This window comes from Haliaeetus albicilla, chromosome 13, assembly GCF_947461875.1.
Source record: "Haliaeetus albicilla chromosome 13, bHalAlb1.1, whole genome shotgun sequence".
NCBI lineage: Eukaryota > Metazoa > Chordata > Aves > Accipitriformes > Accipitridae > Haliaeetus > Haliaeetus albicilla.
In genome coordinates this window covers 35403872-35430837 of record NC_091495.1, presented here as the reverse complement: position 1 = coordinate 35430837, position 26966 = coordinate 35403872, and the positions used below count along the sequence as shown (strand labels likewise).

Sequence of the window (26966 nt, the reverse complement as noted above, 5' to 3'; positions counted from 1 at the left end):
ATTGGCAACGGGTTTTGAGCATATTCAAGTTGAGGAGCCTAAGGTGAAGGAAGAAAAAAACCCCAGTCAGTCACCAAAGGGGATAGGTCATGGGCATCGTGACTGCATGTGCTCTACATCACATGAGCTGTCTGTCGGGCAGGGGTCTGTCCTATCACTTGTCACCTCTGCAAATCCATGACCTGAACCAAGCGCATGTCAGTTCTTCCCTGTTACCGCAGGGAGAGTAAGCCTCCAGCTGTTGTTACTTGTCAATATCACCTTTTCATTCCTCCTTAAAAGCAACGCAGCATGTAGTATCTTGAACTCAAGAGGTTTTTTCTTACACCTCCCTTTATAGCTTTTTGTGATTGACTTATTCATAAAGATGATGACAAAAAAAAATCATCAGCTTGCAAAGAAAATTTCTGCTGAAAGGAATCTGCAGTACATTGTAAGAAGGTCAGGTCGTGCCTACTCTTCCTTCAAAGTTATTTTTTTCCAGCAGTATTTTTTGCTTTGGTTGAGTCTTTCAAAATAACCAGTTGCTATGCAAACAGTGAATATTTAAACTGCTCTGTAATTTTCTTTTCACAGAGCTTACTGATGAGTGCATTGAGATAAACAAGTACGTTACTACAATTTTAAAGAAACAGTGCATGTACCATTTAAATTTCACTACTGAAAGCCTCCCTTTGAGTGGGAATTTGGCTTGTCTATCTCATCTAGACATCTGACAGGACATGATTAGTGACTTGTATCACAAAAAAAATCATTATATAGCCAAAATTATAAGTTTATTTGGTAAAAAGAAAAAAAAAGTGGTATTGTTCCTCTTAAGAGTGGTTGGTTAAATAGCACCAAAGTATCACTTTAATTTGTGCAGTTAAGTTTTGGACAGCAAGTTTTGGGAGGGGGTTTAGCCCTCCTTGCTGTTTTTCCCCCTTCTTCCTCCTCTTCTGGGTACGGGAGGGTCTTTCTGACAACAATCACAAATCCAGCGACCTAAGAAAAGAAAGTTATCAATTATTGGGAAACTAACGTTGTTACTCACTCACCCAGTTACGCACCTTTCGCCATTCTAATGGGTGCTCACCTACTCGCAGTACTTCCTTTAATGTAAACAACCAGTGCTTTTCTCTAAAATGTAAGCATCTTTTCTAAAAGGTATAGAAGGCAGCAGGTAAAACTCCCCCTCCCTTGCGGACTCATGACATGTAACAGCTGGCTACACCGATCCTTCTGGACCTTGGGAAGTGCCAGCCGTGCTGAGGAAGTGGTCATTAGGGAAGAACTTGACAAATGATGCTTGAGTGTGACCACAGCTGGAGGTTACGGGCAGTTAACTCAGAGCAGAAATGAACGTTGTTCTCCTGCCACAGGTACGGGGTCCCTCCCGTTCCCCCAGCCAGCATCGGTTATTTCAGCAGATGAAACTGCTGGCAAGGGCGCATCACCAGACCCTGTACTAAAACTCATTAGCTGAGGGAACAATAAAGGGCTGAGCAAAGAGCAGAAGTGTTTAAATGTTTGTATTGCAACAGCTGGAATCATAAAGGCTGCCTTGGTAATTTTATAGTTTTGCAGGCATTTAATCTATTTTGTTTAGATTCTGTCCTTAGGTCAGCCTGGAAGTTAAAGCAGCCACAGAACTGTACCGAAGTGACAGCTAGCGCCAGTGCTTCCCAAAACGGGAGCATGCAGCATGTTTGAAGTACCGCAGTTACGGGGAATGCTGTCCCTGCAGAATTCGCAGCCACTGAGTACTTTACTTACTCATGAACTTACTTACCTGGGGTTCAGTATTACATGAAAAGCAACAAAATACTACAAGTTAGATTTTCTTTACACTGCTTTGCGCTGGCCAGGTGGTAACAACTGACCAGGGAATTTAAAGGTACAGGCTGCCTGACATCAAGGTACTTCACTTCCAGCTTTGGTGTTTTAAGAAAAAAAAATGGGAAGGAAGGGGTTTAAAAAGGTGTTTACAAATATTGAATTGAGCGCACTTTTTATCTGGAAACTGAAATAATAGCACAAACAATTAATGTGAAAGCTATACTCCAGCAATATGCAGCAATACAGCCTCTTTACAGGTTTCTTTTATGAAAAGAGGTCATTATTCTCAGTATTCTGTGGATATGGAAAAAAAACAACAAACAAACTAGTTCTGAGTGAGTCTGTTGTAAAAGCCAACTCTATTTCCTACACAGGAATTGCCAGGTTAAACTGTGCACAACCAAATATACAGAAATAAAGCTTCTTAAAAAAGTTGAGTCCTATGGTGTGAGTGCTTTCCTGTAGTATTTCTTACTCCTACCCTTCACACTCATTTTAACCTATTCTTTAAAAAGCAACGCCTGTATTAATTCCGACAGAGAAAGCCCAGGACTCAGAGGAGGTGGGAAGAGAACAATTAATTCTTACTTTATTACCTGAAGGGATAGCGTCAAGCCCCACACAAAATGTGTGATAACCACGGTCACATACGTCACAGAACATCATTTCTTCTTCATGGTGAGGCTGCCCGCATATAATGCATGTTTTACACTCCATACATTGCCAAGGGTAAGTCTTAATCATAGCAACAAGCTCCGGGGTCATATCAAGGCAAGAAGGATGGCCTAGATTAAAACCAATATTATTACTTTTAGGTCTGAAATGAAATTTAAAGCCAGTTAGACTGCTTGCTTGTACAGAAGTTGAAGCTTAGCTCGCCTCCTGGCGAGATCCTGCAGTGCGCTGAGTGCGCTAGGACACGTCGCATTACACAGAGATGGAGCCATAAGGAAGGACAGGAAAGGCAGCGGAACTGCCGGCACACGAGTGTAGTACGCTAAGTATTTCCACAAAAAGATCTGCCAAACCAACTCCCTTAGGAATCCGCTTAGTGTATGCAGATACTTACCACTGTTGTCACACTGGGAGCAATGTATAAGAGCTTCAGCTTTTCCTTTCTTGTTGGACTCCTTACCCTTCAGACAAATTCCACATATAGCATTTGGAATGACCTTTGGCTGGAAGGGTAGAAGAGGGCTATAAATTCATTCCGGAAGAATTTACAGGTTTAAAAGGAAATGTCATATATCTCCTTAACTCTTAAAATTAATGACCTATCTGTTAGGATGTGTGAACCTTAAAACATACGACAATAACTGACAAGCAGCAGCACTGAAAAAAATCGTCGATTAACTTCATAGAATTTTGCATTTGGCACACGTAGCGAGTTATATGCAAATCAAATTGGAGCAAAAAGCATGTACTTGCTTCTTCCTATGAGTTCATCAGCTAACATTCCCCTCAATGCAAGTTAAATGTGACACAGCATTAAACACTTCAGTGTTTTTTTCCAATATAGAATACTTCTTTATGAATCTCCATGCAGATTTCCTATTTACAGAAGATTTTAAATACCATTTTCCATTTGCGTGACACTTGTCCCTAAGTATAGAAAATCAATTACATAAGCAATAAACTTGATTTTTATGTCTTTAGTTCCAAAATACCTGGTCAGCTATGCTGTATGTGGCTGTTTACTGTCCTTTCTTGCATCCAGTCATAATCACTGTAAGAAATACACACCCTCGCATTTAACTACAGTTTTACATTCACTGTCTTTCTATGTGATGATCTGGGGTGTATTTGGGTCCGTGAGATCCGTTTAAAAGGCAAGAGAGAAACAGCAGGCTGTTGCAATGAGTAACATTTGTGTGTGCATTCTGTGCCCCGAGCCAAGAGATACACCAATGGCGTTGTATCCCGATGAGGACCGAAGTAAGGCATTAGGAATTTCAGAAACATTTCAGTAGTTATATTGCTGAGCTTTGACCACTGCATAATTAAATTAGTGAGAAATGCGGTTTAAAATTCATGTAGTACTCACTGATGTTAAATCGACTAGTGCTGGAGTTTTAAAAAAAACGTTGCCGCAAAGACACAGCTAGTAGAGGGAGCTGAAGGCATACCCTGCTTTCTAAGGAACCATGCGGCTTGTCAGTAAGCAAGAAGAGTTCCAGTCAACTACCAACCACATGTGCGGCGAAGAATGCAGTTTAATTTTAAAACAAATTAAAAAAGTGAAAACAGAACTATATGTGTGTGTATATATAAACATAAAAAAAAATTCACCAAGATCTTTTGCAATGCGACTTCTCTTTAAGTGTGTCTACTTCCCCAGCCAGTTTCTTCTAGCACCTAGCAAGATAACGAGTATCTTAACTCATTTTTAGAGCAGTCAGGGTGCATTGCTTTAAGTTTTCTGAAGTTTTCATCTGCTTTTTAAGTTAAACATGGCTACAGTCTGCTTCAAATTGTCTAGTCTAAAGAGTTTCATTTAAGAAAACAAAACACCATACCAGATGTTTATAGGCAACTTCCTTCAAAAGATGACAGAGGCATTCATACAGACTTTTTTTTCTTATTTATTTTAAAAAAGCAGAGTCAACCTGTTTTATACATAAATATAATAAAACAATAGAAGAAGTCTAACATTCACAAACGTTTCTACAAAATAATAAATATAATGGAAGCAAAACCACACATAAACTCTTTTACTGTTACCTATGCTACGTGTCCTACATGTATACCTTTATACCCTGCTCCTCCCAACAAAAGTGGCACATGCTTAAACCTCATCAGCGTTACAGCATTTACCCTTCCGTTGTTTAGGCTACATTCTAATTTTTTTTTTATTGTGTTTTTATCTATTTCTACATAAACCAAGCCTTTCTAGAATAGCAAGTGCACTTTTCTAATCAGACTTCTAGTTTGTTATGGATTTGTGTATTACTGCCTTTACTGTACAGCAGCATACTCCCCGGTACTCCAGCAAAACAAAAGTAAGCTGCTTTTCGGTCACTGTACCTGCCTTAGGGTATGCGCAGTTAACACTCCGATACACGTCACTCTAAAGTTAGACACCGATAGAGATGCATTTATTAGCAATGCTTCCATCTAGTCTTACTTCACTAAAGTGTGTTCATTAGAAATCGTGCGTGTTGGGCGGGGGGGGCAGGGGTAGGTGAGAATCACAGCCTATTAGTAATAAAAGTTCCAATAGTATGGAAGTATTTTTACAAAAATGGGAAAAAAAACCAACCAAAAAGCAAGACTATTCACATTTCAAATCAGTTCAAGTTCTACCACCATAAAAGGCTTTTAGAAACACTATGAAAAAAAGTCTATCAAATCCAAATGGGAAGTCACAGTATCCCACCCGATTAGAGTAAATTTTGCTTTCTATGTCCTCGTCTGACTGGGATGAGGAAGGGAGAGAAAATGAATGCAGGGTCAAAATGACGACTGCCTGCTCTGTAAGTTTTCACTTCCATGCTGCTGTGCTACAGCTCTCAAAGTAAGCGTTCCAACTCCACCACTTTGATAAGGTTCTGTTCTGAATGCAAAGTGTTCCATTTTCATATACAGTGACCCAAAACAGAAGTGTTGTAAAATATAGTTTCTCAATACATTTCAGTTTTATGTGCAAAAAATCTCCTGTACTTTTAACAGTACCCTGTGTGTGCAATTGTAGTAGCCAGTCCTGCAGCAACAAAGACTCGCCACCTGTAACATGACAAAATGTAAAACACACGCTAATCGTTCTTTGTTAAAGAACTGACAATAAAAATGGCTCCATATAAAATACATTATTTTCTTTGCTCAAAAATAAATCAGTGGAAATGTGTGAATCCTGTAATACTCATAATGTGGCTGTAACTATACATTTGCATGTTGATGCCGTAGCAATTATCCTTCAATTTTAACTACGTGTAACCAAAAGACTACTGTCCTACAAAAATAGTCAAATATTAGAGAACAATACAAAACAAAAGTATTACAAAGATTTAGAATTCACAGGGACAACATTTTAAATCAGTTAAGCCTTCAGCTCAAAGTGCCTTAACATTTAGGCACGTACGGTAGGTATATCATTATCTGGTGTTTTTACACACTAACTAACAAGAATCTTTCTGTCTTACCAGTTGAAACAGCTCATGTAATTGGGCTTACTGAAAGCGCTTAAATGTTTCCACAAACAAGAAAGCCAATCCTCTCACCATCCCAACACACCACCACCACCTCTGGCTTATCAACGGCCTGACAGCTGATGCAGGCAGGGTACGCTGACCTTGCAAAGACGTGGCACAGTAAGTTTATAGTAAGACCTTGTTACTAACGCAGTCAGTGATTTTGAACCAGTAAGTAATTGCTATGGTAATCCATTTTCAAAATGGAATGCTGTATACTACCATTACTCTTCTACAACTGGAAGTTCAGAAACTTGCAGAAAGTTCTGCGCCATCAATTCTTTCTCTATGCGTTCATAAGGCCGTTACATAGATCGGACTAATCAAACACTCAGGCTTCTCACAGCTCAGTGAAACTTCTGTAAACCAGTGGCACACAATCTCTAATGCCAAATTAAACAAAGCTAAAAACCCCAAATGTCAACTCCATCTTTGGATTTCACGTTCATGGGAATATTGGTATGCATTCTGTGTCTACAACAATTTGCAAAGTTACATATAAAAAAATATACATATGGTACCACAGTCTAAATCTCCACAGTTTGCATATTTCTTAGAAAGTTCCTGAAAAGAGAAAACGCAACTGGAGCTTGCTATCTGTTACGAACTTACGCAGATGCTGTATGTAGAGAAAATTTATCAAAGCTGTCCAATTCTGGCTGGAAATTAGCTTTTTAACGTAAGTTATAGTTTACTTACTACTAAGTTGGTAAATACAGATAGTAAATATTTATGAATATAAAATGCAAGCCATCAACAGCTCACTTTTGTGCCCAGACAGTTTCTCAATATGTACAATCTTGTCACTGACAAAAGTGCTCCTTCTTCCATAACCTCTCTTAACAAGCGTTCCTGATTGCTAAATACTAAACCCTATCTTAATGTAGTGTTTTGCCTCTTCATGGGTCTATTCCTGCTCCCACGTAAGTCAATGGAAAATTCTCATTCCTTCCAGTGGAACAGGACTAGGCGATAATGTGTTTTAAAAGTGTTACATCATATTCAAATCCTCTATTAGTATGCAGAATAATAACACATACATAATGCATGTCAATTCCCATTTCTTCTGCAAAGTATTCTTATCTTAATTTTTGAAATGATTATACAGTAATACTGAAGATTTGGGTCTTAGGTTTGGCAATCACTGCTTGACAGCTGAAATGTCTTAACATCTTCACCAAATTTTTAGCCTGGATAAAAGCATATTGCCCACAAACATTTCTACATAGTGTGAACTACATAAAAAGCTATTTTCCATATACTGTTAAAGTGGTTACGTAGTGTTGCCTATACAACTGTAGTAAGCTTCTTGCCTTCCATTCTACACACCGTAACATCTCAGGATGAAAGGCTGTATTTAAAATGAACGTCATTAACAATATGTTCAGCCACATAGCTGCACTTACAGCACTGATCTCTTGGTATGCTGCCATACTAAATAGTAGAAAAAAAAAAAGGATACTGAATGCTAGTTTTGAACTGGCAAGTAATTCTGACTGCTATGTTAAGGCAGACAGAAAGATGTAGAGTTCCAATGAGAAATCCACAGTGGATTTTTCTGGTGTTACTGCCTGGGAATCTGAGAAGTTAACAGAAACAGAGGCCACTGTATAGCCAGAGTAAAGGAAAGCCCCACAGGAAATAAAAGCAAAAAGTAAGTAAGGAAACAAACAGATGGAGCACACAACAGGAGAGCAGCTAGTGAAGTACAGCAAGCAGAAGTTCCATATTATTGAAAAAACCCAAATATTTCAGGGAGAGGCTGGTCAGTAAAGAAGTTCAGTCAGGGGCTTTTTTCTTCTACCTTGTACCCAGGAACTGACTTGGATAATACAGAACGTTTGGAACCATCTTTTCTTGGAGTAGCACTTTTGTCTCTTGTTTTTTGTCTTCCCTGAAAAGAATCCTCCTGGTTGTCTGTGGCGCAATCACCTTCAGATACATTGCCAGACGAATTGTCCTATAATAAAAATACCATAGCTATATTTTTTATTTTTTGGATAGACAGACAAGTCTTTCCTATGACTCTTAGAGCCAACTAAGGTAAGAGAAGGATGTGTATTTCCTTCTGCAAAAGCATGGGGTACATCACAATCTAGAACACCTTTGCTCATAACCTTCATTATCTTTTTTTTTTCTCATGCTAAGAGACTGGCATCAGCAATAGCAGTCATGTTTTCCAGTTGGTCTTGATATCAGAGTGGGGAGCACAACAGTGTAATTCTTTGAACCGTTTTCCTTTAAAAGTCAACAAGAAATCCTCTAAATGCAAGATGTTGTTTACAAAGTAAAGGGCCAGCAAAAAGTTAAAAGTGCCCTTGCCATGCATTTAAAGTGTACTACCAAATAGCACTGCCATGAATTAAACCCATGAAGGTTTTTTCTGCCACCCTCATCTACTATTTTCACCAGGAGCAATCTAAATACTTAATTTGGATTGCAGCAGAAGAATGCCATCAAAGGCCAAACACACTTCAATATTTAATACAGAACTAAACAACAGAATTTATGCTGCAGTTAAAGCTTTTTTTTTGGGGGGGGGGGGAATGAGGAGGCAAGAAAGAGGGGAAGAGGTTCAAAGAGGGTGCGAGATCAATGTAAGCATAATTAAGAGCAGCAGCACAAGATTTTTCTCAGAAAAGTGTTAATAAAGGCCTCCAAAAAGTCCCAGAAGAAAGCAATATGATTAATCACATTCATTACAATAAAAACCAAAAGGCCAAATAACAATGGTGCCCTACAGCAAAAGGCACTCTGTACAAACTTAATAGTAATCAGCCTATACCCCAGAGCCTAAAATCAAAACAGACAAAACAGACACAGGGCAAAGGGAGGAGTACAACACAAAAGCAAAGCAAACTACGTGGCAACAAGAAATGGTATGTTTCGCCATCATTTTCAGGGAAGGGTTATTTAGGACAGGCCCATTAAAACCCTACAGAAGAGGAAAATTGCTACCCGACTTCAACAATGGGGCAGGTGAAAAAGGAAAAAGCATAAAGCTTATTGTAGGACTCACCGGGGAGGATCCAATGAATGGCAGGTAGCCCAAAACTCACAACGAGGCCTGCCAACTGCTCACCTTTGTGGTCAACAGATCTTTTTCCCGAACAATGTGCCCCAATGACTAGCAGAGAAGCCATGCTCCCATAGCCAAACCCACTTCACAGGAATCTCATTTTAAATTTTCCCTACACTTTTCCAACACAAGGACATTTTCCTTTCTGCATTCTGTAACCAGAAAGACTTCTGACCTTCTGTGAAAAATGAAAGGATAGTCTGCTCGGTCCAGTTATTTTTCTTTAACATTAAGGGGAATGGAAGTCAGTGGAAAAGGGAACTGGGAAGAAATGGTTAAAGACCAACTGTAAAAAAGCTGTAGTGTGATTAAACCAAAATTTTCAGTTGACATTTAGCATGCTAAGTTTATAGGATTGCTTTTTCTCCAAAAAACGCAAGCAGAAAGGGTACATTAACAGCTTTCTCTCCCTTGTTAGCCTACAAGCTGACCGTTTCCTTCCTTCTTCAGCTATGAGTATCTTATGAATATTCAAACAAAATAAATGTTTATATGGCAAAATTTAGCATTATATATACCCACTGTCTAACATGTTCGTCAATTTAACTAGAAACTGTTAAATGCACCTGTGATTTTACAGTCTATTTCTCTTAAAATTAGGGTTAAGCTTCCGGAAAGTGGTTGTCACCAACATACCAATGGTTCAGTTGTACTCAAGACAGCTCACCTGAAGCTCAGCTGTTCTCGAGCACTTAAAACACTATCAAGGTAGGTATGTGAAAGTTTCCCTTAACTTCCAGTAACAGTTAATTTTGCATTTGCATAAAAAGAGAGAAGATACACATCTTTTTAAAGATGTATTGTGCAGCAAAAACCCCAGTACTTTTTACCTCCTCTTTAAATTGGAATAAAGTAACTGTTTCTGTCTTGAGTGTTTCCTGCTTCTATGTCACAAGAAGAAAAAGTTACCAGGCTATCAACACCTTTGCTTTAGTGACAGATTCTGTGGGACTTAAATAGCAAAACACACTGTGACCTGAACTGCAGTGTTCATTGCCCTCAGACGTGCTAGCAACTTCCCCTTGGGCAAAAGGGCATAATGAAGAGCTGCGGCTGGGAAGATTCTTCAAGATCTCTTTACAAAGAAGCAAGAAAGGGCCTGAAATTTCAAATGTTTGATTTACTTTAAAAATGGATCAAAACAGAAAGCTGGAAAGCAATGTTATAAAATAAAGAGAAGTACCAAAAAAGGGACCACACTTCTTCCTTCATCTTGCAAATGTTAAAAGATTCTACTAAGAAACTACTGAAACTAACAAAAGTGAAGGGAAAGGGATTTTTTGTTGAAGAATACTTTCAATTTGTCTCACCGAATTGCCTTTGGTTTTCCTTTTTTCATCACCTCGCCCTTCCTCTGCATCATCTGAATCTCCATCACTGTCTAGCGCAGGCAGCTCTGGATCCAAAGGAGGTTCGTAAAGAGCTGTGTTCAATGGCAAGTAACGAAGTTCATCTGGAGAGTATCTAAAGTTAAAAAAATAAATAAGTAAAATTAATTCATGTGTACTTTATGCATAAATATTAAGTCACACAGCATACAAGGACTTGAATGAGAAAGAGTAAGAAAATCTCCCTTTTTTCAGGAAAGCACATAAAAACGTGTGGTTCTGAAAACACAGGAAACATACTAATTTCTCCTCCCAAATGCGATACCATCTAGTACTTGTCATCTTTGTGTAGCAGATACTCGTGGAACACAGGAAGAGTATATGTTCAATGTTCCAAACCTACACAAACCTAAGAGGCCACGGAACCCCTAAAAATTTTTAACCAATCCACGTTACTACACCCAACAGACTATACACTTTGTTTATAAACATACAGTGCCCACATAGCATGCGCACAACAATTCTAACCCAGGGCACACAAATAGCTAGGGTCCAAAGCAAAGTAAGTAAAGGCTGTAGCTCTATGTCTAAGTTCCCTGATTATTGAAGGAGAACAAAAAGTGCATATAAAAATATGATTGCAGAAGAATGTGAAGATCTTATCACACTGCTTATAGTCAGATACAGCTTAACATGCGTAATCTAAACTTCTTTTTTTTAACCTTAAATACCAAGAAAAAAGGGAAAGTCCTCTTACTGTTAAGGATAAGTGTTGTAAGGAATAGGGTATTTTGATTCATATTTTGAAAGGTTGTGTCCTTTGTTAAGAAGGATAAGCAGTTTCGCTTGCAGCTTACAGGTGCAAAATAAACAAGATACCTAGTATTTTTAATTCAGTTAATTTAATAAAACTGAAGTCCTTAAAGAATGTCCTGTAACATGCAAATTTGGGGTGGGCTGTATGCACACACACACTGGAATGAGCAAGGCATATGCAGATAAAGAGCTTCTCTAAAGAAAACCGTGCATGCATCGGATGAGTACCATCTCTGTTGTATAGATAGTAAAACTTAGGCAACAATTTTCAAATTAGTATGTATTTGTCAAATGGGAGCATGCCACTGGTAAAGTCTTAAGTTTCTGTAGACAGTCAAGTACACATTTTTCATGAAATATAAAGATTCAGCTAGCAAAACCTTTCTCTCTCACTTAGAAATCCAACATTAAACTTAGCCTGCAAGACCAATCCCACTTTTTTTTCAATTAAAAACTTTCTAAAAATTTAATAAGCCTGTCACACAGAGAACATGGGATCGCAAGCCAGCATTACAGCTTTTTGATATAGCAACATTAATTTTAGCACACACACAGAGGCAGATGATAAGTAAACACATAAGGGTGGCAGGAGTGAAATCAATGTCTCCTTTTAACACAGTAAATACCTGAGCAGGCCAGGTTTCAGGCACTGCAACACCTCAGCGGAGACAGTACTCTTGCAGCCAGTACTGTTTTGTTGACAAAAGCTGTCACGCTATGCGTCTATTAGACTAGCAAGTGTCTCAAACATAAAATTAATTCAAAACCTTACAGTAAATACACTGAAATGTTTTCCATCTGCTAGATGTAGAGAAAATAGATCAGTGCAGCAGAATCAGCGGTTAGGGTGCATTTACAATACCTTTTGTAGTACTCCTGGAACTGGCCGGGTATGAGAGCCACTGGGTAAGGACTAACCTTTGTTCTCTCTGTAGGTAAGATTTTGTATTTTCCTTGAGGCACCTGGATAATCTGTATTGTTTAATACAAAACAATGACGTTTTTGTTTCACATACAGACTTTTGAGGCTTCCTGACCAGCTACCCCCCCAATTATTTTTTAACTAGCCAGTTTTATTGAGTTGGAACAGCTACCTGAGGTCTCCCATGGGAAATCCAATTCATTAAAACAGTAAGAGATCCCACTCACAAAACAGTATTACGGATGAAGGCCAATCGCTAAGTATCTAGTGAACTGAACAAATATTAGGTAAGACTACTCCTAACAGTATATTATGTAAAATAATTTAACAAACTAAAACCTAACAATTGAAACAGTAAAAATTAACTTTTGTGACTGGCATCTTTAGCGTGAATTATCATTGTTGGTCCATATTGGTAGAGGACAGCAAGAACATGTCCATCTAATTCTGAAACCAGACTGTACCATAAAAAAATCCCATTAATAATACGAATATATGGAAAGCAGAAGCTTACACAGAAGCCTTCTTTCCCTTAGAAAGAAATAAAACTATTTATGCACTATCTCATTTCCAACATGGGTCAATACCAGAAAAATGTAAACTTTCTGTAAGACTCCCATGTAACAATTTGTGTAGAGAAAACTTTTGGTTTACTGTCTTTACACAAGCAGAACAGTCCTGCTTCAAAGTAACAGCTATTTTTTTTTTTTTTTTTAAATCAGGCACAGAAGCATGAAATACATCTAATAAAAAAATAGTATATAACACCTAACAAAAACAAGGGTATAACATTGACAGGTAGCGCTCTTTTAGAGGATAGATAGTGTACTTTTTTACTCTAGGTATTGTTCAGGCAAAATTCTGGAGGTTTTCCAAAAAAGAATTAGCCATTTATATGAATAGATACAATAGCAACAGAAGCTTCTTAGTAACCTAAACATCCCTCTTAGTTTCATGCTACTACCAGTAGATTAAAGGCATGACAACAAAGTAACACTGAAATTTTTAAAGCTTCCAAGACAAGTATTGTCAAGTTAAAAAAACCAGAAGTTTTCACATTAACTATATTTGAGATTATTATTTTTAGCAGTATTACTCATTTCATAGAAAAACTGCTAAAGTCCCTACACGACTGAAACAAGACTAATCAAAACCCTTGATAATAAAATAGTTTAAATGGTACCAAAACCAGCTTTACTAAAACAAGCAAGGAGCTACGTATTGACATTGATAAGAAATTTAAATCTGCCTACATGTGTCTGTAAATCAAAATAGGCTCTTCTTTCTTCCATCCGCTCTCGGTTTAAATTGCTGTTGAATTCTGCAGCTTTCTTGGCAGCTTTTTTAATATATTCTGGAACTTTACTGGCTTCTACTTTCTGTGTGTTCTGCTGCTGCATTTGCTGGAATAAAAGCAATTTTATTAATTAACATACATTTCACTATCAGTCTGAAAACAGCCTTTTCTTATACTACACAGGTTACAGCTCTGGTTCAGTTATATGATAGTTACTTACAGAGTACTCTTTATAATGATCTGTTATTCGCTGACGTTCTTTCTCTTGCAGTATAACAGAATACTCAGCATGTTTGGCAGGGTATTCTTTAATCATAAGATCAATTACTTCATCACTACGCAAAGCTGTTAGACCTAAAATAGATAAAAGCAATAATGATGCTATCTGGCAAAACTCACTATAGGTTATTTATATCCCACAATGATCAACTCAAGTTTTTGAGCAGCTGAGACAACAACCTGCTGCGCACAATGCTTCTCTCTCTCTCTCAAGTAGGAGCAAACTTGTGCCGTTTAGCTTTCAAGGGTGATCAGGAGTTTGCTTCTACCCAAGGAGCCAAGGCTCATTTCTTTTCTTCCTTACAGCTGCAGACTCCTTCACAGTGACTCAGCCACCTACTAACCTCTGCTGTGAGACAGAATCTTTGCTCTAAGTGGGACCTGGTGAACTGTTAGTTTTGGTTTCCAATACTGGTGAGGTGTCAGTTTCATTAACTTGCAGAACCTTAACTGAAATGATGAAGTTTACATAACCTCTCTATACAAGTCAAGGAAGAAGCACTGCGAGGGCAATTCAGAGCAGCAAACTGCACGCTGACTCCTGACTCCCCATTAAAAGCATTTGAAGTTCAGAAGTCAGAATGCCTCAGTTTGCAGCTAGAATGCAGAACTCCTCCTTTAAAGGTTCCAACACAGCTAATCTCCAAACATTGACAATGGAACAGAGGATGACATATGTTACTCCCACTGATTATAAATATAACCTGAAAATAATAAGGATAGTTAACTCGGCACACATCTCGACTTGATATATCGAGGCAGAATATAGCGTTTTGCTTCTATTGATAAAAACCAGATCTGTTCTCCCCTGCATACTTAAGTTTAAAAAAAAAAAAACCAAAAAACCAAGAGAGCCGGCAGGTGAGAAATAAAGGTGGTATACCAAATATCATTAGTATATAAAATGACATTCCATTGGCACAGAGCCATGATACACAGAAAAAAATGCGACAGGCATCATTTAATCTCTAACATGCTCTGAGACACATGTATTAGCAGAGGAAGAAAAAAAGCACTTCAAGCTCTTTGAATATAAGCCGCATCAATGACATCATTCCATTTCAAGTACATTAATGCGCTTTAATACACACGCCTGTAAAACTAACATCTAAGCTGAACCGTGTAAGATACACCAATGTTTACTGAGTTCCAGCTAACTCAGCAAAACAAGACTGACATACTTCTTAATTTGAAAAATTATGGTGTTCTCTTTCCTAGAGGGAGAAAAAGTTTCTCAAAGTTAATTTACAGCATAGAAGGGATTTTGCTAAGCAATTAGAATAGATCCAAAATTTATTTTTTTTGTATACTACATCTGGAATACTGATACTTCATGGCCAATTTACACAAATTAATAAATCAGTTTTCATTTCAGAATTTACATTTTCAGATGAGAATGATGCAACTCTTCTCTACCAAACTGAATCACATTTTCAGTGTGTCATACTTTTAATACTGTAACAAGGAATCTAACAATTTGTTCTCTTACCTAGTGTGCACTGAGTCTCTGTGATAACATTTAGTTCTCTGAGGTAGAGCTTCTCCTTGTGAGATAGATCTCGTCTTTCTAAATCTCCAAAGAAAACAAAAAAGAGCAATAAAATTGTGTGCAGTTACTCAGACTCCCCCATAAACAGAGTCAAAGTATTTTGACAATTTTATTTCCAGGCAGTGAGAGTCTATATTATACTACCATTCATACAAACATGATAATTTTATAAGTTAACTTTAAATTTAATATCTGCCATAGGGACATGGTCAATTTTTCTGAGTACCCTGCCTGTAGTTACAATTTACAGAAATACTGAGGAAACCTAACATATGAGCTTGGACGCAGACAACACTATCAAGCACTGAAGATGCATTCTTTTTTCCTTTCAATATGCCTTTTAAAAGTAAATTCCATGACTGAAGAACCAGACTTTACAAAATTACTTTGAAAACCACAGGATACATTTTTCAATATGCCAGTAACAAAAATAAAAAGTACAACATACATAATTCAGGTCTGCTTCTGCCAGGGTCTTTTTTTAATCAGTTGGCTCATGCTATAGTCAGAGAGATGCAGATTACATCCAAACTGTATGAAGACAAAGATTTTTAGAAGAAAAATTTTAAAAACAAATACCTGGATATTTTCTTTTAAAGGAAGTCACACCCAAATATTCACTGACTTGCTCCTGAAGCATGTAGTATTCTCCTGTTTCATCCGGTGGCCACTTGTATTCTATCAAGTTTTCAGCAGGAAAATAGCTGTATCTAAGTATAAGAACAATGTTAGAACAAATCAAAGAAACCTTAAGAGGGATACTTAAGATTTCTAGAAATTCAGCAATTCCTATTTATACGTTAGTGAACAACATCTATGAAGTTGGACAAGCACTTTAGAACACTGCGTCCTGTTAACCCATTTCAAAGTCACTTTGTTACACCCCACTTCACGTATATTTCTCCAAACCAGCATTCATCAATATGCTGCGGGACAGAACATGAAGAAAGGGACATCCGTGATAGCGGACAGGACACCAGGAAAAGCAGGTACTACAGTGTCAAAATTCATTCCAAAACCAGGTAAAGTTTTAAAAACATGTAAAGCTGTGCTTCTGATTGTAAATTAGATGCAGCACATTTTATGTCATTTTAAAATAAAATGTCTTAAAATATGCTGGGAGAAAAAGACAGCTAGCTGCTCATAGGACACTGCCTCAATTCAGAAAGATATATGAAGAATATACAAGCAAAGAAAGAAGAGCTGATACGTAAGCATATCAAACAGTACAGTAAGACTAGCAATAAAGAAGTGGGAATTGTAAAAAAATGGTGTTACCCAAGGTCTTGACTAGAAGTTTCACAGCTCCGAGAACTGTCCCCTGAGCCCATACGTCGTCTTTTGGATGGCTGGCTGCCGTCATTGGAATTTTCTTCTGTGTCATCCTGAAATGAAAATAAAGATAAATATTAAAAAAATTACGAGCATTCAGCAGATAATGTAAAACATCCAAAAAAAAAAATTGCAAGGCAATCCACAGTTTAAATATACCTGAACTACTGAGCTATTTAAATAACACCCTTTACAAATTATAGCAAATTATTCCTTGCTATAAACTAGCTGCATGACACACAGTGGCGCAGAAGGAGAACTGGGCAGTTTTTTCACCTGTTGCATAGGCAGAGCACTGAATAGACAGAGCTGTGGCTCTGACCACCAAGTTCATCGTTCTTGATGTAAACTACCTATGGCATCAGGATGGCCAGACAGCTGTAGACCCAGCAAACTTCCCTCACTGGTGACAGTCAGGGACAAGACTTAATTCACTTAATCAGGCTAGCTCGCAAAAGCAAGGGCAGTGCAAAAACACCAAGCCCTTGCTGAGAGCTGATGCTTATAAAATCAAGGAAAATATTACCAAATGCAACACAGGAGTTTACAGACGTACAGTTAAAATAAAAGGAACGGTATCCCGTTTACAAAGAGATACCATTACAGCAAGTAGCAAAGACTTGTCTTTTGTGGGGAAAAAAAATAAATAAAAGGAAATAAACTGAAGTTGTATTGCAAGAGATACAGAAGAGAACAAAGCTGTTACAAGGGAACATTTAGAAGTTAACTTACAGGTGTCACTACTCAGATTTTATGAGACCTATATAAAGAAAGGGAATAAAGGGCAAAGAAGAGAAAAACAAAACAAAACAGTTCCATAAAACCTAGCAGGCCAATGATTCAGTTGGTCTTCTCGTGTTTGTCACTGCTTTGCTGTCCAGTAATGCTATACAACTCCTACCTACCTCATCCACAACTCTCAAAGCACACAGTGACCACCCTTCCATGGTTATAAATGAGAAACAGAAGGCAGAAGTGCTCCAGTGAATCGCCTATTGTCACCAGCAGCAGAGCCAAGAACGAGACAGGTCTTTAGGTAACTGAAACTCGAAAGTGGAGTAGTAGGAAAGAATCACGTTTCATAACTTTTGTGAAAAGTTTTAAGGAAGAACTAACCTGTCAGAAATAAATGGATCAAGCCTAATTATACATACTGATTAAATAATGACAAGAACAATTATTAGGTCTACCTTAGCTAATGTCTTTCATTCTAGTACGTTTTACACACCATCCCAGCAAATCAGAATACATTACTTCTGTTATGTAACATTTCACAGTACGATAATCAAGACAGGCCACCACAGGGAAAAAGCACTTGTCTGCTATATTTTTGGTTTATTTCAAGTTTTTCACAACTCTTTACAAATTCTTTTTTCTTTCTTGTGGCGTAGCAAGAAGAATATCTTTCATACAGTAACAAAAGCTGGAAGGCAACTTTAATGAAACTGCTTTCTTAATGCAGCTATATTTAAAGAATCAGTAAGCAGCACCTCCACTAGTATCACCAGCAATACCATTTCCTAGTATGACTGAGAATTCCCCATATAAACTCGATCAGACAAACCAAGTGGCTGTCCCCAATCAAAACAATATCGCGCTCGCATATTCTGTGACACAGCTACGTCTCATCAGCAGTTCATCCCTGCTTCCCACATGGAACGTTAACGCGCTCCAAACCTTTTCAACTGCTAAACAAAAACACGAACGAGGCCAAAGCCATGCTTTGCTGTACCAAAGCTACCGAGAGACTTTGAAACATTTTTAGAAGATAGATCTCAACCGGACAGTGAAGAGGAAGTGCCTCGCGTCGGTTTTTCCTTTTGCTTCGAAATTTTCTTTTATTAAACCCAGTACTGTTAAAAAATGTGAGCACCCATACCACAGGAGAGATGAACGTCCTCCATTTCCACCCTTGTTTTCTCACTTGCTGAAAACTTCAGCAAATCCGATCACGCAGGCTCACAGACTAAAACACGCGAGGAAACGAGGCTGTTTGTTGCAGAGGACTTTGCGGAAAAAGTGAAAACACTGGCACTGCAATCTAAGAGAGGCGGTAGTTCAACCGCTGCTACTGCGCCAAAAATAATGGTTAGGGACAGTCTTGCGGCTTTCTTTACGTGGAAAGTCAAACACTGCCAAGAAAAAGCCCCTTCTTCCCTTGGAAATGCACGTTTCTGCAAAACGCCCGTTAGTCCTTAGGAAACGAGGTTAAATTACGAATTCCCGGTCCGGTCTATCAACTCCCGAGATCTACGTAACGATCCCTCGTTACGCCATCGGAAAGCCCGAATTACCCACCCTGCCGTCTTTCTAAAACCTCACCGCCGATGGGGCGGCGGGGGGCTGTGTGGGAGGGAAAGGGCAGCAGGCGCCGGGTGCCAGCCCGTCCCCGGGCAGCGCGGGCACAGCTCGGCAGGCCTACGCGGAAGAACCTGCCCACAGACCCAAACTTCGCGGGGCGGGACGCGGGGCCGCTGCCCCGGTACGGAACGGGCCGCCCCGCCGCGCTCGGGAGGGCTCGCCTCGCCTCGCCTCCCCCCCCCCCCCCCTCCCCTCCTTCCCCTCAAGCCCCGGACCCGCACCCGAAGTTCGGCCCGGAGCGCGGGAAGGCGCCAACCCCCCCCCCCCCCGCCGCCCGGCTCCCCCGGGAGGCGTGAGGAGAGCCCGGGGAGAAGGGGGTTGGGGGGGGGGGGGTGTCACGGCGCCCACGCGGGCGGGGCCTCCCGCCGAGGCGGCCGTTGCGCCGGGCCCGCGGCCGCCGGCCCGCTCTCACCTTCAAGGACTGGGCGCCGGGGGTGGCCGGGTCGCTGTCGCAGAGGCGCGGGGACAGGACGGCCGCCATGACCGCCGCGGGGGCCGCCGCCGCCGGCTGGGCGAGGAGAAGCGTCGCCGCCGCCGCCGCCGCCACCGCCGCCGCGCGACCCGGCCTCGCGCCGCGCCCGGCTCCGCCCCCCCTCCCCCTGCGGGGGGTGGCAACGGCCCCTACCGGCCAGCTCGCGCACGAGCGCGGCGGCTCGCGCAGCTCCTGCTCCGCCCCCCTCCGGGCAGCCCGCGGCGACCCCGGCCCGCGCCGCCGGACCGGCAACCGGCCCGCCCCGCCGCCGCCAACGCCGCCGCCGCCGCCGCGAGGGCCCGACGCCGGGGCCTCAACGCCGCCGCCGCCGCCGCGCCCTCCTCCGCCTCCGCCTCCTGCAGCCGCCGCTCGGGCGGCCGCGCGGCCCGGCCGCGACCGCGCAGCCGAGCCCCCTCGGTAGCGCTTGGGCAGGAGCGCGGGGCGGAGGGGCAGCATCCCCCCGCGGTGGTTGGCGCCGAGCGCCGCCGCCGCCGACCGACGCGGGAGCTGGCACCCAGCAGGGCCGGGCCGCTCCGCCGCCAGGCTCCCGTCTCCGGGAACGTCAGCCGGGGACGAGCTACGTTTGTGAACCATCAGCCCCCGCAGGAGGGGTGTACGGGGGGCGGGGGGCGCACTCGCGGGAGCCGGCAGGAGCGCGCTCGCCCCTGCGACGGGGGGCTCTTGCGGCCGGCCCCGCCGCTGCGCGCCGCGTCCCGCTCCCGCCGGTTGCGGCCGGGCGAAGGAAGGCGGAGCGCGGCCCTCCCCCGCCGGGAGAGACCCTCGGCCCAGCGGCGCCGGGGCGGCGCGCACCCACCCCCCCCGCCCGCTCGCAGGCGCGCAGCCGGGCTCCGTGGCCGCGCACGGGCCCCCGCTCCGGCGAACAAAGCGCGAAGCCCCTCCCCAGCGGGAGCCCCGGCCGCCGCCGCCCCCGGGGGCGCGCCCGGCTGCGGGGGCGCGCCTAAGCCGCCGTCCCGGAGCCGGGGCTGCTCCCCGTCCCTCGCCCCTTTGCCCGTAGGCGGCTCCGGGCAGGCCCAGGGGCGTTCAGAAGCATCGGTCCGTGCTCGCACCCGTCTCTGTTCAGCTCCGCACAATACAACGGGCAACGGAAAAGGCAGCAGCGCTCCACGTCCACGGGCGGCAGTTCCAAAAGCAGGCGCCCGCGCGCTTCGTGGATCTGCCAGAGTCATCTTTTTCGGAACAGGCTCGTCGCTGCCCTTGCCCGTTGCGGCCCCGTTGCCGATAACCCCGTGACTGACCCCATCCTTGCTGCCACTCGGCTGAAATGACCAAACACACCCAATGCCATACTTTGCCGCCTGCCTGAACGCAGCTGACATCTAATGTGAGGTTAAGGCCCACGGAAGCTAATGACCCAACTCACACTTCATTCCAGGCAAAGGATGGGAAACATCCACAAGTTTCCAAGCGCGTGAAACACGGCTTTCCTCCCAGCCAGGTTTCTACACGGACTGGCATTTCATCATAGGTACAGCTAGGAAAAAAACCCAAACACGGCCTTTTCTTACAAGGAGCAGGATTTTAAGAATACCGATACCTGCAGTTTATTGTAAACATTCATCAACAATCCTAGGCATGCAACAGACAAGCAACATTCAAAATTTTGCAAAGTTTGGCCTTATACCAGCTGCTTCAACTTCCACAGCAGAGCATTACAACAGATGAAGCCCACACCTACTCAGCCATGTACATTTCAAAAGCTATTTTTAACAGAGAAAAACGAGCAAAATGATCTCAACTGTATGTCAATTTCAATGTACAACAGCTTTAGGAAAAAAATTAATACTAAAATAATGACCTTCTGAAAATTTTGGAATATATCAAGTACCGTGATGCAGAAAACCAGGTGTGGCTTTTGGACTATTACTCGTAGTAACAAGCCATTACCAAAGCCAGTACAATAAATGTTTCAGTTTCACATTTCGCTGAAACCCAAGTGTCTCTCTGAACATCCCAGACACATCTGCTGGCAACCTAAAGGAAAGAAAAGAAAAAGCTGTTCATGAATCTATATACAGCACAGTTTTTATATTTTTTTTAAAGGAACACACAGCATTACATAAATGCTGATATAATTGCATTATGAGAGTTACAAATAGTAACAACAACTGCAAAATGACGGTGAAAATGAACAAGTCCTGTTCGATGTCAGAATACACATTAGTGTTTCACAGTAAAGCTTCCACCCCGAGAGATCCACAAATCTCTACACCAAAAACTCAGTTCCCTCTCATGTTTGCTTGCTAGCACTTTAGCGTACTATAACAGCACCCCTTCAAAAGCAAGGTGAACAGACATTAGTTTTGGGAACATACACAACTGAGAAGTCATGTCTCCCACTCCTCCACTTCCAGCTTACTCCAGTCTACTTGTGACCATTTACTGGGCGCTAAGCTTTTTTGATAAAACTGTTTTCAGAGCTAAAACGTGTCAACTGACTGCTGGAATAAATGTATTCCTCAGGAGAAAAAAGTTAACTGGGACCATTTCAGTAATTGGTTTTAACCTACAGCTCTTCAGTCAAAGTACAACTTCAGAGGCAGTGTACTATGAGACAGCACCAGAAAAGAAGGTAGACACAGGCCCCTCACAGACTGGCCTCATTACTGAAGCTGATCACCCTTCAGACATTTTTTCACGTAACCCACTAAAACCAGGAATGGTTTCAACAGGTTTTAAGAGCTGATGATGAACACTCCTAAACAGAAGTGCTCTCTGACATTCAGCAAGATACCCAAAAGCATTCTGAATGCCAACTGGAGCTTGCAATACATGTAAATTTATACACAACGCAGGAAAGTCTAGAATACTTTTCTTTTGGGTGCGCCAAGTTCAGATCAGTAATGTTAATTTGTAGTCCCAGGAGCATGTTTGGTGGCAGCTACAGTTGAAAGTTTCCATCCCCTTCCTTGCCCCTGCTCCTTTCCGTGTCACCCCACACTACAACTGCATGGCATTTTGCGCTGAATACGATGACCCCGCTGGAGATCAAAGTACACTGGAAAAAGAAAATTCACTGCAGTCATGCAATCGTACTGGCACAGCACACAGCGGAAATAACCGGTTGACAGGGAAAAGCAGCAAGGGCTGCTTAACACTGTTACCGAACGCAAAAAGATGACAGCCTTCACAGGGTGAGGCAGAATAACAGCAGCACCTTAAATCGTCACCTGGCATACTACTCTCCATAAAGAACCTAAAGGCTTCAAGACCACCTCAAATTAGTTAAGCTGCTGAATGCACTTGAACACCTTGGAGATAACACACAGTTATGAAAGTTATTTTCAATTTGCAAAAAATATAATTAATAATTTGTTTGCTTACACTTATTGCCTGACCTGCCTTCTCCACGATTAGTACTGATACCACGTACTTGTAACGGTCAAAGTCCAATTCCTTCACAGCCTTTAATATTTCTTCTGAGATTGAAGCACACAAGGAAGGACTAGAAACTCCATCGTATTTGGCTTGTTGAAGTTTATTCTATCAATCAAAAACAATTTTGAAAGATCTTAGTTTTCACCCTGGTAGTCTTTCGCAAAAAAACTTTTACAGTAATTTTCATTAGGAGAACATTAGAAGAACTACTGAGTAAAACAGTCAATATAGATGATGCCCTTACACAGCAAAGGCTGCACTATTTTTACTCTAAAATGTTTTATCTATTTTTTGAAAGTGACAAACACGTCCAGCCAATCTCCACTTAACAAACAGGAGTGTATTCTTCTCCGTCATTTGAGCTCAGTTCACTGGAAAACAGTGATACAAACACCTGTGCCAAATATCCCAGGCATGTCTTCCAGAAGGCAGAATTACAAGAGTTGGTTGTAACTATTCAAGGTATCACTAACAGCTACATATTATCTCAACAGATTGTTCTCCTTGGTTTTTGCTTAATTTTTGTATGTGGCAGTCAGACTGTCAAGGACATCAAGTGTATTTCTTGTGTAGGTCATGTGATATTCACAGAACTAACTGAAGGAGTAGAATTCCACAAATTCAACGTCAGGATCTTCGGATAACTGGATATTTTGCAGATTAGGGTACTTTAACTGTGCTACAGCTCAATTTGATTTAGAAATGGGTAAGAGTTTAAGAAGCTTCAGCTCCATCTTAAAAGCACGTGCTCAGTGGTGACCTAGAAGGCTGCCTGCACTTTGCAAACTGGAGCACGTTCACATTACATTTGTGTGCCAAAACTTGAAGTCTGCAAAGACTTATGCGTATGTTTAGTTTATACAACTTACACTGTTCCGCTAATACAATCTTTGAAGACAAGCTACTTTTGCAATAAAATCAGTCAATTAGTTTAAAAAAAATACTATACCGTTAGTATTGCTTGAGCTTTGTCTCTTACTAAATAATCCCGAAATTTATTATGTGACTCCAGTCTGTACGTATTAGCATATCTTATCTTCGCCCTATTAGCTTTGAATGACAATAGCTTAGTTTTCATTGAATCACTAAAACACTCTTCTTCCATTGGAGCTGTACCTAGAGCTTCGTAATTTGATTGTGTCCTTTTTCCTTTCATCTGTGCAAAATTATAAAAAAAGTCCACATCACACCCCAATATTTTAGCATTTAACAGTCTCTAAATAATAATTTACAGTGTACAGTTAAGAGGAAAAAAGCAGTTAGCCTAGGAATACGTTATGAAAAAAGCAGAAAAGCTAGAAAATGGGTATCTTTTCTTCTGGCTGTTTTGACACTACTGCTTTGAGTGAAAAAGAGAGAACAGTAGTTAACTTTCACTCAATTTATTTTCTTTTCCACCAAAATCCAAATGAAAAGATTCTATGTTGATTCTAAGTTTGCATTTAAACTCAGTCGATCAGACACACCATACTAGCACTCTGAATCCACACCATTTTCCAAGTAAAAACACACACAGATACTGACATATGTGTCCAAGTCTGTTAACCACAACTTCAAGCTTTTCATTAAAACAGCCTACACAAACTCAAAATATATGCTCAGCTCATTTACTGCGTAATTCTACTTGTCCTCATTCCTTGTGAAGCTACTAAACAAATGTCTTATGTATTAATAGCTTAATTTGCTCATTAATTAAAAAAAGGGAAAAATATGCTCCAATCTGCAAGCTTAGTAATTTTACTTGGAAATTAACACCAGTAGTACTTCTTTTTATTTGTCGTCAGAACTCTGAAGGCCCAAGTTTTCTCCCCACCCAGCTTGCATACTATCATTCTCTTCAACACACATAACAAAATTTGGCTCTCTATGAATGCCAGCAAGTCTGATGATGCACACAAAAGATGTCCCCTGCTGTCCTCCATGGCTGGCTTAAAACAGAACTGTAAAATGATAACAAGACAGAAAAGCACGTGGAACCAATGAGATCACAACAAACGCTACAGACAGTGGTGTTCCATACCAGCTACCTCCTAACTAACCACATTCAAGTTTTGCTGACTCTCCTGTCCCTTGCTCCACTTCCTGACTACAGCTAGAACTTGGGTGAGAGAAAAATCAATCACCAGTTCCTTCTCAGGAGAGCACAAAAGAGCACAAAAGTGATAAAATACCACAGTGTAAGGCTTACACTAAGCAGTAGAGAAAAAAAATCATACACTTATGGACGATATAAAAGTCTAGTGAGAATTATTTGAAAAGATGCCCTGCTCAGGGGCTCACAAATCCTTCAGTCAGAGGAGTTTGAGAATAAAGGAAGCAGTGCAGTTTCTTCTCTATGAAATTGTCTACACATTAGCCCTGTCAACACTGTGATATGACCTACGTCATTCCTCTGGTTCCTTACTGTTAGATAATTCTGTTATAAACCAGTGACATTGGCAGCCCTAGCGCAAATTGGCTGCAGGTGTTTGTTGATACCATGGCAACAATGCAAACTCTGAATAGTACTTACACTACACTAAAAATGCAAGGAGCAAACACATTTGCACTTAGGCCGTGGACGCTCATTATCTTCTAACTGAAACTCAGATCTATAAAGACCATAGCCCCTCCCTGCTCATCACAGGTCTCCTAACAGGATAAAAACCACCTCAACTCTGCCAGCTGAGCTGCTCACATGAGCATCCCAATCCACGTCAGTGGAAATGAACCTGTGAAAAAGGCCGCAACCGAACAGCAATTCTTCGCTAACATGTTTCAGCATGCATCATGCCACTTTCAGCCTGTACCATTAACGATGGAAGAAAATTCACGTCTATAGCACACGACTTCTAACAATGCCGTTACTTACAGGTTTAAATGCTATTATTAGCGACAGAAGTTTTCATAAGCCTTTCCTCATGTGCAAGAAGCCATTTACTGATGAGGCAACCAAAAACCTTACTGGTATTTCTACACAAACAGCTAATAAATAAACCTACTTCTGTATTTCACAACACAAATACTGTTGATTGCAAGTTTTAGCGCAATGTTACAACTCCATTTCTGTATAATATTTGCATCCTTTGTGAAAGAATCTCTCAAAAATACAAGAACTGACTTTGCATTTGACTGTACAAAAGCCTGTTCTTACTCTGCTACGTTGGCTTAACCTTGGACATATGGAACTAGGTATGCTGAGAGAAGAAAGCTTTTGCCATTTGAAGGAAACGCCGTTTGTTAACGGGTCTGGTAGAACATCCAATAACTGTTTTAAAGAAAGAGTTCTTGTTTATTTCGTCAAAAGAGGGCACACCCCCTAACCCAGAGGACTTACAGTAGCACCCCAAGTCGGAAAGCCTGCACCACCAAAGGGAGGACGACCCTTGCCTCCCTTTTACAAGCCTCTCACAAGCTTTGCCTCCCCACGCCTGAGGCGGCACACCGGCCCGGTACAGAGGGGACCAGCTATCCCGAACCGGAGGCGAACCCGCTGTGGACAGCGTTTCCCATACAAGCTCTCACACGATCCCGCTCACCTCTTCACCACACGCCGAGCCCCCGCGTCCTTCCAGGCGCCGTACCGTCCTTCCGAAGGACCCAAGCCCCCTCCCTCTGTCCCTCGCCAGCCGAAGGGCCGCAGTCCCGGGCCGCCACCGCCTCAGGGCGAGGACGACGGCGGAGCGCGAGGCCGCCGCCCTCCCCGCGCCAGGGCCACGTGATCAGGCGCGCGGCGCCGCCGTTGTGGCCGTTACCGCCGCCCTCAACCCCCGTTCCCTTTCCCACAGAGCCGCCGTCCCCAGCTTAACGACCACCACCGCCACCTCCCGCCCAGGCGGCCGCTCACGCTGTCTTTATCCAACAAGCCCTGGTGCCGCGTTCCTCCCTCCGGGGCGGCGGCGGCAGCGAGCTTCGGCATTTTGGTGCGCTTCTCCATGGCTTTGCGAGCACCCAGCGCCTCTTCCCCGCGAGGGGACGGGACGGGACAAGACGGGACGGGACGGGAGGGGCGGCCGCGGCCACACACCCCCTCCCCTCCCGCCGCCGGCGAGGGGCCCGCGGGCTGAAGCCGCCTTCGCGCCCGGGCGGCGTGGAGCGACGCTTCCCGCGCGCGCCAGGCGTGACGCCGCGCGCTGGCAGAGCGTCGTGAC

At 42.2% G+C, this 26966-nt stretch overlaps 2 protein-coding genes across 5 annotated transcripts; both read right to left on the bottom strand.

Annotated features, from left to right (window-relative positions):
- Window positions 1-754: 754 nt before the first annotated feature.
- PHF10 (PHD finger protein 10) lies at window positions 755-20350 on the bottom strand. 3 transcript variants are annotated; one of them, XM_069800811.1, is made up of 12 exons: window positions 19381-20350; window positions 16554-16660; window positions 15855-15985; window positions 15216-15293; window positions 13668-13801; window positions 13404-13553; window positions 12091-12200; window positions 10395-10548; window positions 7810-7965; window positions 2888-2996; window positions 2415-2603; window positions 755-984 (listed from the first exon to the last, which is right to left on the bottom strand). In XM_069800811.1, the coding sequence occupies exons 1-12, from the start codon at window positions 20032-20034 to the stop codon at window positions 899-901; spliced, it is 2058 nt and encodes a 685-aa protein (XP_069656912.1). In that variant the 5' UTR covers window positions 20035-20350; the 3' UTR covers window positions 755-898. The 3 variants fall into 3 exon arrangements, with proteins under 3 accessions (XP_069656912.1, XP_069656910.1, XP_069656913.1); XM_069800809.1 differs by having other exon boundaries at window positions 15216-15299; window positions 19381-20049; XM_069800812.1 differs by lacking the exon at window positions 7810-7965 and having other exon boundaries at window positions 15216-15299; window positions 19381-20049.
- Window positions 20351-20974: 624 nt separating this feature from the next.
- DYNLT2 (dynein light chain Tctex-type 2) lies at window positions 20975-26934 on the bottom strand. Of its 2 annotated transcripts, none has more exons than XM_069800807.1 (4): window positions 26663-26934; window positions 23786-23992; window positions 22783-22941; window positions 20975-21432 (listed from the first exon to the last, which is right to left on the bottom strand). In XM_069800807.1, exons 1-4 carry the CDS (start codon window positions 26750-26752, stop codon window positions 21322-21324), a joined length of 567 nt encoding a protein of 188 aa, XP_069656908.1. In that variant the 5' UTR covers window positions 26753-26934; the 3' UTR covers window positions 20975-21321. The 2 variants fall into 2 exon arrangements, with proteins under 2 accessions (XP_069656908.1, XP_069656909.1); XM_069800808.1 differs by having other exon boundaries at window positions 26640-26739.
- Window positions 26935-26966: the final 32 nt, after the last annotated feature.

Bases quoted from the DNA above. Each gene is read 5' to 3' on its own strand.
- PHF10 (XM_069800809.1), bottom strand. From the start codon at position 20,034: ATGGTTCACAAACGTAGCTCGTCCCCGGCTGACGTTCCCGGAGACGGG. The intron at 12,201-13,403 runs GTAGGCAGATTT...TAAACAATACAG, and splicing joins ATTTTGATTTACAGACACAT to ATTATCCAGGTGCCTCAAGG. The intron at 2,604-2,887 runs GTAAGTATCTGC...GTTTTAATCTAG, and splicing joins CTCCCAGTGTGACAACAGTG to GCCATCCTTCTTGCCTTGAT.
- DYNLT2 (XM_069800807.1), bottom strand. From the start codon at position 26,752: ATGGAGAAGCGCACCAAAATGCCGAAGCTCGCTGCCGCCGCCGCCCCG. The intron at 23,993-26,662 runs GTGAGCGGCCGC...AATTTTGCACAG, and splicing joins GCTTGTTGGATAAAGACAGC to ATGAAAGGAAAAAGGACACA. The intron at 22,942-23,785 runs GTATAGTATTTT...TTTGATTGATAG, and splicing joins AAGCTCAAGCAATACTAACG to AATAAACTTCAACAAGCCAA.